An 11,923-nucleotide genomic window follows, 5' to 3' on the forward strand; every position below is an offset into this window, starting at 1 on the left:
TCCCCGGCGGGCGCGGCCCCCTAACCCCGGGCCCATGAGTCCCCGCAGCCGCCCTGCAGGTGAGGTCTTGGGGAGCATGCGGCCTCACACGCACACCGACCCCCCCCCCCCCTGCCGAGGGGCCCGGGCTCGAACGTCCTCCGCTGCCAGGGGCAGTGCCGCCGCCCTCCCCCTCCCCCTGCCCGTCACCCCACACAGGAGGGCAGGACCGCCGTCTCATCCCGTCCGCCTTCACCATCGACGTCGTGTCCGTAAGATCCCGCCTTTCCTCGCCTGCAAAACCCGATGTTTAGAACAAATGAAGCAGGCCCTGGCATGCGATTCCACCTCACTTCAGACTCCCTGACGAATGAATACCTGGCTGACGGTCGCCGTTAGGTCAGCGCGCTCCCCTGTGTCTAAGGCCCCGGGTGACCCTTTCTTTGTATCCTAACGCTCTTCTTTTGGGTCTTCAGGGTACCGGATGTCAGCTCCTCAACACTGCCCGGAAGATATTTCTAAAATCATGATGAGGTGTTGGGATTATAAGCCTGAGAACCGCCCTCAGTTCAGTGACCTTCTGAAAGAGCTCACCGCCATCAAGAAGAAAATGACATAGCCACCGAACCGCGCCACTGCTGGCCTCAGGACTTGTCCTCCCGCAGAATGCTATCATTTGTCTTATTCTGCTTATAATCCTAAACAGTGAGTTTAGACTGCGTTACCAGCAGCCATCTTCTAAGGTTATTTTTTTTATTAACTAGGTTTTGTAAAAAAAAAAAAAATGTTCCACTTTTAAAATATGTCAAAAGCAAATTTATTATAGAACTAGTCCTACCAAGCAAGGGCTTTATGTGTTAACCACAGCAATCCTACCATTACAGGCCACTGTAAATAGAAAAGCACCGGCTCTAAATGTGAAGGATAAAGATCTATTTTCACACCTAGCACCACTGATGTTTCTCAAACTTTCTACTTCATGCAGTTTGTGGGCTGCTGCCGTATGCCCCAGACACTCCTCAGTTGGTGCTATGAACTGCATGGGTAATGCATGTTTGCAGGACATGTTCCAACCACAGTACGCTTTCTGCTTTTCCAAGGTAAGATTATATCAGTGCATATAATCTTATTTTGGGAATTACTTGGGCCTCCCAGGGTCTTTGATTTTTCTTGCCAGAAATAAGCATCATCATGCTTCTGCGATGTTATTGTTGAAGTGTTTTTTTCCTCTCAAGATCAGAAAATGCTAAATGAAATGCCCTCAAAGAACATGCTGTGGAAGTTGAGGAAACTGCTTCTATAGAATGTGACAAAGATCTAGAGCAGTGGGCAGCAAGCGTGACCAGGGTGGCAATCTGTGGGGAAAAGAGCAAGAACAGCGACCAAAGAGGGAACAGAAAACCACGCAACCCACCCTTCTCACCGGAGCTGGGCCTTAGCAGCACATGCACACGTTTGTGTCTTTTTTGCTGTGGCGGTCTGAATTCCCCAAGGAATGTTTTAGAACTTCACAAATCCACAGCATACTTCCAATTATATCTTCACTTAGAGAGGGCATCTCAGAATTCTCTTCTTTTATAACAGTTGACAAAGTTGTCAGAATTCATGATTTAGTTCACCAAGACCTTGGTGTTTACACATAGGTATAAATATCAGTGAGTAAAAAGACCTAGGCCAGATGCTTCTTTGTACATCCCCCCCACCCCCCACCCCCGCCATTTACCCTCTGCTGCTACCTGGAAATCTTTCTCAGTAACTGGCAGATAAGCAGGCAGTACTGAGGATGTTCCATGTGGATAAATGTAACAGTTGAAAATAGGATTCTATTGAGCTGAACTGTGGCTGTATCCAGGGAACCCACCCCGTGATGTGTATATAGTTGCCTCTCAGGATAATAAGTGTGCAGGACATGGTGCCCCTCAGGGGCAAATGTGACTTCCAGGTCTTTTTATGCATTCTCAGGCTTTTGTCTAGGTAAACATGCCCTTAGTCAAATGGTCTGTGTTCATTGGAAGAACCTAAGGGATGGGAAATGTTCCTCTCTCTCCAGCTCTTCGTTGCCTGTAAATGCCATGGTGTAGAACTCACTGTTAGATCAATACCCTTGCAGATTTTGTACATTTTAAATTATAATTTAGTTCATCCACATTTACACGAAAGCATAACAAACCTGCCCTCAAAAGCGAGATTGCACCATACAAAGTGACTTCTTTTTAATTAGCATGGCTCTCCCTTTGATCAAATATTGTAAATATGTGGGGCCTTTTTTGATGGCCCATTCCACAGAAAATCAGAGCACAGACTTATGAATTAAGGGCTATGATCCTCAAGCACTCACTAACCTACAAAGGGGAGAATAGGTTATTTATACCCCTTTTGGTATTTCTAAATGAATCTTGTAATATTTTTTGTCTACTAAAGACAGAAAGAAAAAATCAGCTCCCTTCCCTTAGTGGCAGCAGCAGTGCTAAGCTCTCAGCAACAGAGAGAACGATGGTTTAATTTCGTGAGCAGGCCCTGAAGCTTAATCCTTGCATTCTGGTATAAAGAATGAATATGGCATTGACATTTCACTCATCCAAGCTGCTAGAATTTGCAATTCACATCATAACTGTGCTTAAATTTAAAAAAAAAAAAAAGCTTTTCAAAACATCATGGCATCTGCAGCACTTAAATTCAATTTCATCCTTTCTCCCTAAACAGTGATACAGTTCAAGATTAATACCCATTGGGAGTCTTGCAGGACCATATCAGTGGTATAGAATATTAACTTTAATATAGTCACATGCATTATGAAAAGCTTATGCAAACTATTTTTTCAGTTAATTTTGTTATGCTTGAAGCATAATTTATTCATCCCTTCTGTCACTGATAATCATTGGAATTATGTACTTTAGGAGGGCTAATCCATACCCAAAAAGCACACATACAAAAACTCTTCTGAATTTGCAAGTTAATGTGGGGGAAAAGAGGCTTCAGAAGTGCACAAAATCCTGTGGTTTGTTTAGTAGGAAAACAAGTGTAACCAAAACTGCCACTGGTCTGCATATAATTGGGTCTGGCTGCAAATCTTTTCATTATTAATGTATTATCCAAGAGTCACACATGCACACACATATACACATATGTGTGTACACACTTTATATGTTACGTATACATAAATATCACTACTGTCTAGTTCTGCTGATAGCCCCTTAAGTTTATTAACCCAGCAATGGAGGAGAAGGGGAAAACATAGGCAGTCTGAATCACCAAGGGGCCTTTGAGAAATAGATAGGTAGGCTGTCATTTTTCAAAGAAATGCATTTTTTAATGTTACCTAACATTACCAATATGTGAAACCTAAAAATTTCTATTCCATGTAATCAAGGTACTTCCCAAAGTTATTTGCTTTCTAGAAATAAAATAATTATCAGGTTTTGTTTTAAAACCTGAGGCTTTATTTCAGCCCATCCTACCACAAGAGCCCCAATGAAAACTTTTTGTATAATCATGTCTCCTAACTATTGTATGTAGGAAGTCAGAGCCCCCATACAAAACCAAGTACAGCAAAGTTAATAAAAGCAACAAAGAGATGTATCAATATCTTAATTCATGGAATCAAAGAAACTGAGTTTCTTACCTTTCCATCTATGATTGTTTCCATTCTACTATTAAGAAAGTTTATTACCATTAAAGTATTACCTCTTATTGTTAACTGTTTTATGCATCTATATCAGAATTGGTTTATTAAATCTTTTGGTTTTAATTTTCCTGGTTTGGTTAGTTTCATATCAAGTCTGAATTAGTTTTTAAAACCTAGGATTACATCTAGAACTAAAATTCTGAAAAAAAAAAAAAAGGTACCCTGGTTTTTAAAGTCAGAATTTCATGCACTATGATTGTTTTCTTGGAGTTATTGGTATAGACTTTAAAGATGCATAAAAATCTCCTTTAAAAATGGTGACTAAACTATGCCTTACCCATTAGCTTAAGAAATTTAGTGACCCTTGAAATCCATACCCTTTCCTTATACTAATCTTCATCTGAAGATTAAATTCTGAGTTAAGTGTCAGCATTCACATAACAATTCCCTTAGTGTTCTGATGAAAACATCTGTGAATGGCAGTTCCGTTGTGCCCAACTTTTTGTCTCCTTAGACTACTACCGCAGTGCAGATGGGCTGCTGCGTCTAGTGCCCAGGGGCTGGCGCATGCGTAGAAAGGCGGGAGAGGACAGATGCAGCTGGTTATGGTTAGAGCAAGGTGAAGCGGTCCTGCAGACTGGGGACCGCTATGGTGGAGCAAACACATGGCCAGTGTCACTGACAGGCATGAGGAACAGTGTCGTGAGGCCAGATCTTTCTCTGCAGAAAATAATAATCACCAAAGCCAAGAGAAGTGAAAGCTTCTCTGCCAACATATGGGTCTTCGCATTAAGAGTGGTTTCATAGTCCCAGCTCAGAGGTGATCCTTGTCTCCCCAGTAGATCTGCTCTCTGCTCAAACTTTTCATTTCCCTTAACTGTTGTCAGCAGTAGTGATGATACTTGCTAAAGTTACTAAAACTCATTCAGACTTTCTCTTTCCGTGCCTCTGCCGGCATCAAGGGAGGCTCCTTTTGACACGCCACGCGCACACAGATGTCCTCTGCCCAGACTCACCTCCTCTTCCTTTCCTCATCGCTCTCCTCACTTTCCAAGCCAATCTTAACTAGCTCCATTGTTCCATTTTCACACCAGATTTCTGAGATGCCAAAAGAATATCCGAGATTATTCTTAGAGAAAGTCAAATCTTGAATTTCTAAACTATTTTCCCAAATATTATCAAATCCAGTTAGGTACGGGCTCCATGAAGTAACAGGGTCGAATGATAGTAAACACCTAGTAGCAGAGTCTTCTGTCCCTCTCAGCTTTGTTCCTTTAGGGAAGTTTTTCTTGAACGCTTCTCATGCCAGGTGTCGTGGGCATTTCAATTCCACAATCATGCTTCGCTTAAATAGAAAGGCCTTTGGCATATACGAACAATCTCATAATTAGCCCCTACCAAATAGTGTTTCCTCAGCAACTCTGACTTGCCAGGAAGTCCCAGGCTTCTACCAAGCCTGGACACACACTGGTGGTGTGAGTGACCATGCAGACACAGCTTGGGACGCAAAGACCTGCTTACCAGCCTTGCTGTAGAGAAGGGGCGGTTCAGTGCAGGCAGAAGCAACTTTCCTCAAGATGGTAAGAACACTAAGTATGTCCAAGGAAAACAACCTCCTCTCTTGGCCAAGTAACCTGACTTTTCTCCTATCCGTAAAGGAATATTGAAACACTAACTGCTTTAAGCTCTGTTCATCCTTATTTCTTCCATCCACTATCCTATGCCCTTACTCTTACTGTTTTCCTTCACATGCCTCTTATTCACAAATATCTGAAAGTTATTTCAGCTATGCAATATGCAACGACTTTCTATAGCTTCAGAAAACCAGACAGATAGAAGGTTTTAGTTCAGCACAAGCTAATCCACGTAGGTTTATAAACTCCAAAGCAATATTGTAAAAAAAATCTCTACAGTTTCCAAAGCCATTCTCTTCCTAAGAACACAAACGTCTCACCTTTGTCCTGGGAACATGTTTAATATTGAATAAGCGCATTGTAAATGCTTTCCAAAGCAGATTCTAAAATGACTAAATAAGAGGCCAGATTTCAAAACATAGCCATCAAAGAAAACAACACTTTACCCCTTTGTGATCAGTTAAAATACCCTTGCAAAAACTGTAACTGCTTAGGTAATTTACCTGATCACACGACATTGGACCATATTTTGAAAGCATAGGTCAGACATTGATTTTCTAAGATAGACAGGATAAATGTACTACATTGGAGCAACAAAAGGACCTGATTGTGAATCCGAACACTCATTATTACTTCCTTCATAAGCTCTTAAGTAATACTCTAACCTTAGGGGTCTTCTTTGGAGTTGTCTGAATAATCTTTATAAAGCAAACACATAAATGCCCTCTTCCTTTTGAGGCCTGGATTTCTAAGTGCTTCCTGTTCAAAACCTTAGGAGCTGAGAGAGAACATGAAATCGAGATAACCCCACGTAGAAGATTGCCCTGGAAATCTTATACAGCTCACCAATCCATACTATTTTATTTTCTCTTTCTGGATCAAAAACAAACCACATTCTTAGGTGTTTTCCTCTTACATATAATTTAACTTGATAGAAAAAAAAAAAGAAACTTCACCTGCCTGCTCTTAAGCAATGCAAGTGGTAGAAACAAATGCGAAGGGTAAGGCACTCAGACGCAGGTTTCCTTCTACCCAAGTGAAGTAGCTCTTCCCCACGGCTCCAGCGTGCGGCGGAGCCTTCGTCTCCTGCAGTCAGGTGTGTTGATTCCAACAAGTCCGTGTCGCACCTGCATCGAGGAGAATAGGATGGGCCCTAAATTTGTCTTTGGGGCTTCTGTGTCAACGAGATTGACTCCACACACCTTACCTGATTTCCATCCTTTACAACCATATGGCTGGTTCTAAATCCAACCCCAAATATAGATTCTGAGCATGCAAGCTAAACAAATTCATTTGTTTTGTGGCCAAAGACATGAACACATCTGTGACACATCTGTGACTGAACAGTTCACCAAACAAAATGTCCATTCTTCAGTTTCATCCTGGGGCTGAATCACTCTCCAGCGGGCAGGAGAGCAGGGTTCAAACAGCTTTAGTCTGGCGCCTATGGATTTTATGTGTATCTTTAAGTATTTTAAGTTTCAGAGCTTACTTGGGAAGCCGGTGGAGGTTCCTTCTGCTGATGTCACCTTACCGTTTGTTTGGGTTCCTCTTTGAATGAATGCCCTAAAAGACACAGGCCTATGACAGCATATGACTGCGGCAGGTTACCAAAAAAGCCAGATAGACACAAAGTAATAAAATTGTCCTGTTTGACAACTTAGGAGCAGCCCTAACTTCCTCAGAAACCCTAGCCAATTGACAGAAAAAAGCAAACTACACAGTTTGGTACGCAGGCCATCTGACTGTGGGAGCCTTACCGTCTTCCGAGCTGAGCCCCCAGTAAGGGAAGGTGCAGGTATGACTTCTGAGCTGCTTTGCCTCCCTGTGAATAAAAGGAGATTGGGGATTAGTGAGCAGAGCATGAGGCCTGTCCTCCCTCTGCCACCAGTGGAACCCATGTTCCACCTGCAGGCAACACTCCTGTGGCTTACAAAGTTTTCTTTGAAGTGCCAATGTACGGTCATTTTAACATCAGGTTAAAGCACCTTTAATCTTTTGTTCTTATTTTAAAATAATATATTTGTGAAGTGGATAAAAGAAACACTGGAAGTAGGGTGCTGGAAAGTTCAAGTGTAAAAAATAGGAACCAAGTCTTGGGAAGGCTTATCTGGCTTTGTAAATGAGTCTGGAAATGAATGAGAGCTAAATATATAAAATGGTTGTCCTTTTGTCATTTTTAACTCAGATCTGTATTTAACACTTATTTATTTGTTAGCTTTTATATTCGTTTTTAAAACATGATTTCATCATTTTTGTAAACTCAAGAGCAGTTCTGAGTAGCCTTTTCGTTACCAATGGACCACTTACCATTTGTTAGTCTACACAGCCTCTTTTGACTGTATTCTTTTAATAAATGTAAAATATTTGTAGCAAACTGTGCCTTGTCTTGTTTAATCTCCCCATCATGTTTGCATTGGTTTTTCCTTTACCATATAAATATTCTTTAAGTAGAAGAAAAGGAAAGCAAGGTTTCCATGGTAACAGGTCTCCCAGGGATGTAATAACAAAAATATTAGCTTTCAGTTTTTCTGTAATTAAGCTTATGAGTTCTGATGATAATGGTGTTGTTGCTTACAGTCCGATTGTTGCTTTCTCTGCTTAGAAATCAAAACTGATATGTAGCTGAAGTCTCAAGTCTGTGTTTCTTAGCTGTCAGGTTTTTTTTTTTTTAATATTTTTGTTCCTGGACTTTGGTTTGTTTTCCATGTCTGGATTTGTTTAGAATCAGTATGGGAATTTAAGGAAGAAAGGTGGCTGAGAAGGATATTTGGAAACAGCTGGCACTTGCTATGGGTACCGGGTTAGCTGGGCAACCTGGTGTATCTCAGCTCAGTGCAGAGTGCTTGATCAGCCTGTATCGGCAGATCACTCCTCTTCCTAAAATCACATGCTGTTATTTACCAGAGTGCATTTATTCATTCGTTTTCCCTGTACTAAACCAGTATCTACCCTCAACTTTGATCTTGAATCCAAGAATCAGCCGCTAAGTGATCATTAAAAGCAAGTGTGTATAGTGTTTGTGGGGCTCGGCTAAACGAGCAGAATGGACCCCTCCCGTCCTCTCTGACAACTTCCTGACCAGAGTACATCTCCGGGTGCTTGTTGGGCTCCTTGTCACCGTAATTCTCAGTTGTCTGCCTGGGGTTTCATCTTCTTCTCCAGCAGGTTTTCTAGCAGCCACAGGCCACCTTGCCTCTTTTTACTTCAGTTAATTAGGACCAAGTGTATCCAGCACTAAGGAAGTTTGGCTTCCTGACAAACCCCATTCCCCAGGATGAAAGAGCCTGCAGCCTTGAAACTCCCCGGGGCTCTTAGGGAAGCGGAGGCCCTGCGCCCCACTCTGCAGTAGCCTTTCAGCTGGTCATTTCTCCAGGCAGACGGCGGTGATGGTGCTTTCAGAAGAGCTAAGAAGAAGTAGCTCTTTAACTGAATACTGTCCTAAAATGAAGTCTGTCTTCGGAAAGTTCCCCTTTCTAAAAGCATTCTGTTTATTTTCTCCAGGGGAATTTCCACTTCCGTAAGTGGTACTTGATAGAAAGGTAATCCCAGCTGCCCCTTCTCGTACTACAGAAGCCAGGGAACATCATGGAAAAAATGGAACGTAATCCATCTTACCCAACTGGACCCTTTTCTCCCAGGACCGAGACTTAAAGGACAGAAGAACAGCAGAGTGCCTTCCACAGGACAGAGTTCATTCCTTCTGGAAGAGCGCTGCTGTAGATCCAGCTTCCAGCTCTCCAGAGCTCTGCGTTTCCAGACCTCAGCTGTAGCTTCCCATTGACTCTGTAGCCCTTCAAGTGGCGTTCTAGCTCATTCGGTCTTACTTTAGTCTCTCCTGGTTCATTTTTACTCCCTGCAGTCAGCAGTGGTCGCGTAGGCACGTTCGAGCCTTCAGATTCTGTGATCTCCTGGTTGTTCTAGAAGAACTCACCGGTGGCACTGTTTAGGGTAAGTTCCATTCCTTGGCTTATTACAATGGAAATGACCAAAAACCTAGGGTAATGGACGTGAGAGATGTAGTTTGTCTTCCACTGCAGAGCTTTCAATCCACAGCCACGTGTCCCCCCGGTGCTCTGGGCCTGGGCTGGCTGAGGGCATCGCGGCCGGAGGAAACTCGTTCACCCTCTGACACGCAGGAGGGAGAGAGTAGATCGGACCCCCCCCCCCCAGCCCTGTGACCCGTGACTTCACTTCCTCACACGTCCCTGGATCACCACAGGGTGGGGACCAAGCCCTGCACACAGGGCCCTCTAAGGACGACTTAGGATCCGAACCAAAGCAGGTGTCAAAATCCACGAACGATGACAGGAAGGAAGGCTCCCGAAGGCTCAGCTCTCCAAAGCGCAGATCACGCGTGCTCCGCCGTGGAATGTCCCCCGGCTCAGGGCTTGGGCGATTCAGGATTATAAATGTTTCTTTTCCAGCCTCCCTGTGGTGGTGGGTGACGGCACAGGACAGTCAAGTGATAAGGTCAGTGGACGAGGCATTGTGAGAAGCTAATTGATCTATCACCACAGTATAAATGCCAAGAAATATTAGGAAAATAAATGTCACAGGAAACAGCGGTGTTGACAACTTTAGAAGCTACTCTCTTCCAGCCCCCCTTCCCTCCCCCCCCCCGCCCCCAGGGTTTAGTCTTTTCCTTCCTGCAAGAAGAAAAGAAGAAAGGAAACCATAAAAGCCTCTGAATATTTCTTTCTGAACGTTAGTAAAAGCCGATACACCATTGAACCTCTTGGGGGTTCATCCCAAGCTAATTTTCCAGTCAGACCTTGGAGGCCCCGTCCCCTGCCTGCCATTCCCCTTTCACCCTTGTGCCACGTGGCGTGGGGCACAGGGGACCCTGCACATGCTCGCGATGCCTTGTGAAATTTGCTGGCTGGCCTTGGAATAGGGCAGGCCTGCTGCGCAGCCAGCCGCGGTCAGGCCACTGGCACCCCAGGGGTGCACACATCACACGGCTTCCAAAGAACCCCAGTTAGAGATGGAGCGCCTCACCTAGGAACCCCAGTTAGAGCTGGAGCGCCTCACCTAGGAACCCCAGTTAGAGACGGAGCGCCTCACCTAGGAACCCCAGTTAGAGATGGAGCGCCTTACCTAGGAACCCCAGTTAGAGACGGAGCGTCTTATCTAGGAACCCCAGTTAGAGACGGAGCGCCTCACCTAGGAACCCCAGTTAGAGCTGGAACGCCTTACCTAGGAACCCCAGTTAGAGCTGGAACGCCTCACCTAGGAACCCCAGTTAGAGCTGGAACGCCTCACCTAGGAACCCCAATTAGAGACGGAGCGCCTCACCTAGGAACCCCAGTTAGAGACGGAGCGCCTTATCTGACACCTTCTCTGTTGTAATTTACCTGGCCCTGCTCGCCTCAGCCAAGCACGGGACGTGCAGCCGTCCATCCAGCCCGTTTCACCCTAAAGGTGGTTTTATATTCAGCCTTTCTCCTTTGTAGCTTTTATTCAAACAGAAACTTAAAAAGGAGAAGCTAGCAGACTTCCACCACCATTCCACCTGCCTTTGCTTCACTGATACTTTCCCATTTTACCTTTTTTTCTTCCTTCATAGTCTGAAAGGAAGTTTCTTACCCATGGATAGAGCATTAAATGTATAGACTTCAGATGCTGTTTTGGCATACCAGAGATATATATTTAAGCATTAAATTTAAAAAAGCAATTGCAGTGGGTAGAAAGAAAGCTGAAATGTGTTAATTACTGCAATTATGCAATAAATTATACTACTTTTCCTGACATCTAAAATTAAAATAAAAGGTAGCACTTAGGTTAAAAAATGAAGATTGAAAATTCATGGTCTAAATACTCAGTGCGTTAGGAACAGAAGCAATTGTAGGGCTGACCATAAACACTGGTAGTTCCCACTGGGAACCATTTGTCCCCAGAGGACATCTGGCGATGTGTGAGGGCATTTTGGTTGTCACCGCTGGCAGTGCTGCTTGCTAGCATCTGGTGGGGAGAGTCTGGGTGTGGCTAAACACAGGACATAGCATAGGACAGAAATGTCATGAATCTTGCCCAAATGCCAGAAGTGGCAGTATCACTGATGAGAAACTGGGAGCGAGAGCCCATCTGAATCTCTGCTCAGGGACACAGGGAGACCTTCTTTCACTGGGCAAATTCCAAAGAAACAGTGGGAGACAAAAATGAGATTTTATTTCCTACAAGTTGGATGCATTAAGATTAACTTGTATTTTTGTAATGTCTTGTTCTTTTTTTTATGATATCTCAAAATTGGACAGTTCTGCACTGTGGCTCAAAGTGGCAGAGCACTAGTCTTGAGCCAAAGAGCTCAAAGTACAGCACCTAGGCCTCGAGTTCAAGCCCCACAACTGACAAAAACAAAACAAAATAAAGGAAAATAAATTGGACAGTTCTCTTTTTCTTCTCTGTGAAAGAGATTACGAGACAAAGCATCTAGAAGACCCAGAAGCCAAAAGTTTGCTGATAAGATTCAAAAATCTAATTATTTAAAACCATCCTTCATAAGTGTTAAGAATGACCATAATAAGAATGAAAAAAAAGATGAACTTATGCCAATAAATACAAAACAACTTAAACAGAATTGAAATATTCGGTAGTGTACCAAACCAAACTCATAGTGTAGACATTAAGAAAGTGCCCTAACGATAGAGTTATGTAAGAATAATTCAGGAGTGACATAATGAAG

At 43.5% G+C, this 11,923-nt stretch overlaps 1 protein-coding gene across 5 annotated transcripts in view; it reads left to right on the plus strand.

Moving 5' to 3' along the window:
* Fer (FER tyrosine kinase) overlaps window positions 1–10,004 on the plus strand; it is a 287,115-nt gene extending 277,111 nt beyond the window's left edge. For 4 of the 5 annotated variants that reach the window (XM_048331545.1, XM_048331543.1, XM_048331544.1 and 1 more), the window contains one exon: window positions 456–7,610. In XM_048331545.1, the coding sequence (XP_048187502.1) occupies window positions 456–598 (143 nt within the window). In that variant the 3' untranslated portion in view covers window positions 599–7,610. Of the gene's footprint in view, window positions 1–455; window positions 7,611–9,994 lie in introns of those variants that run through there. The other variant, XR_007208682.1, reaches the window with a different exon arrangement.
* Window positions 10,005–11,923: the final 1,919 nt, after the last annotated feature.

This window comes from Perognathus longimembris, chromosome 22, assembly GCF_023159225.1.
Source record: "Perognathus longimembris pacificus isolate PPM17 chromosome 22, ASM2315922v1, whole genome shotgun sequence".
Classification (NCBI taxonomy): domain Eukaryota; kingdom Metazoa; phylum Chordata; class Mammalia; order Rodentia; family Heteromyidae; genus Perognathus; species Perognathus longimembris.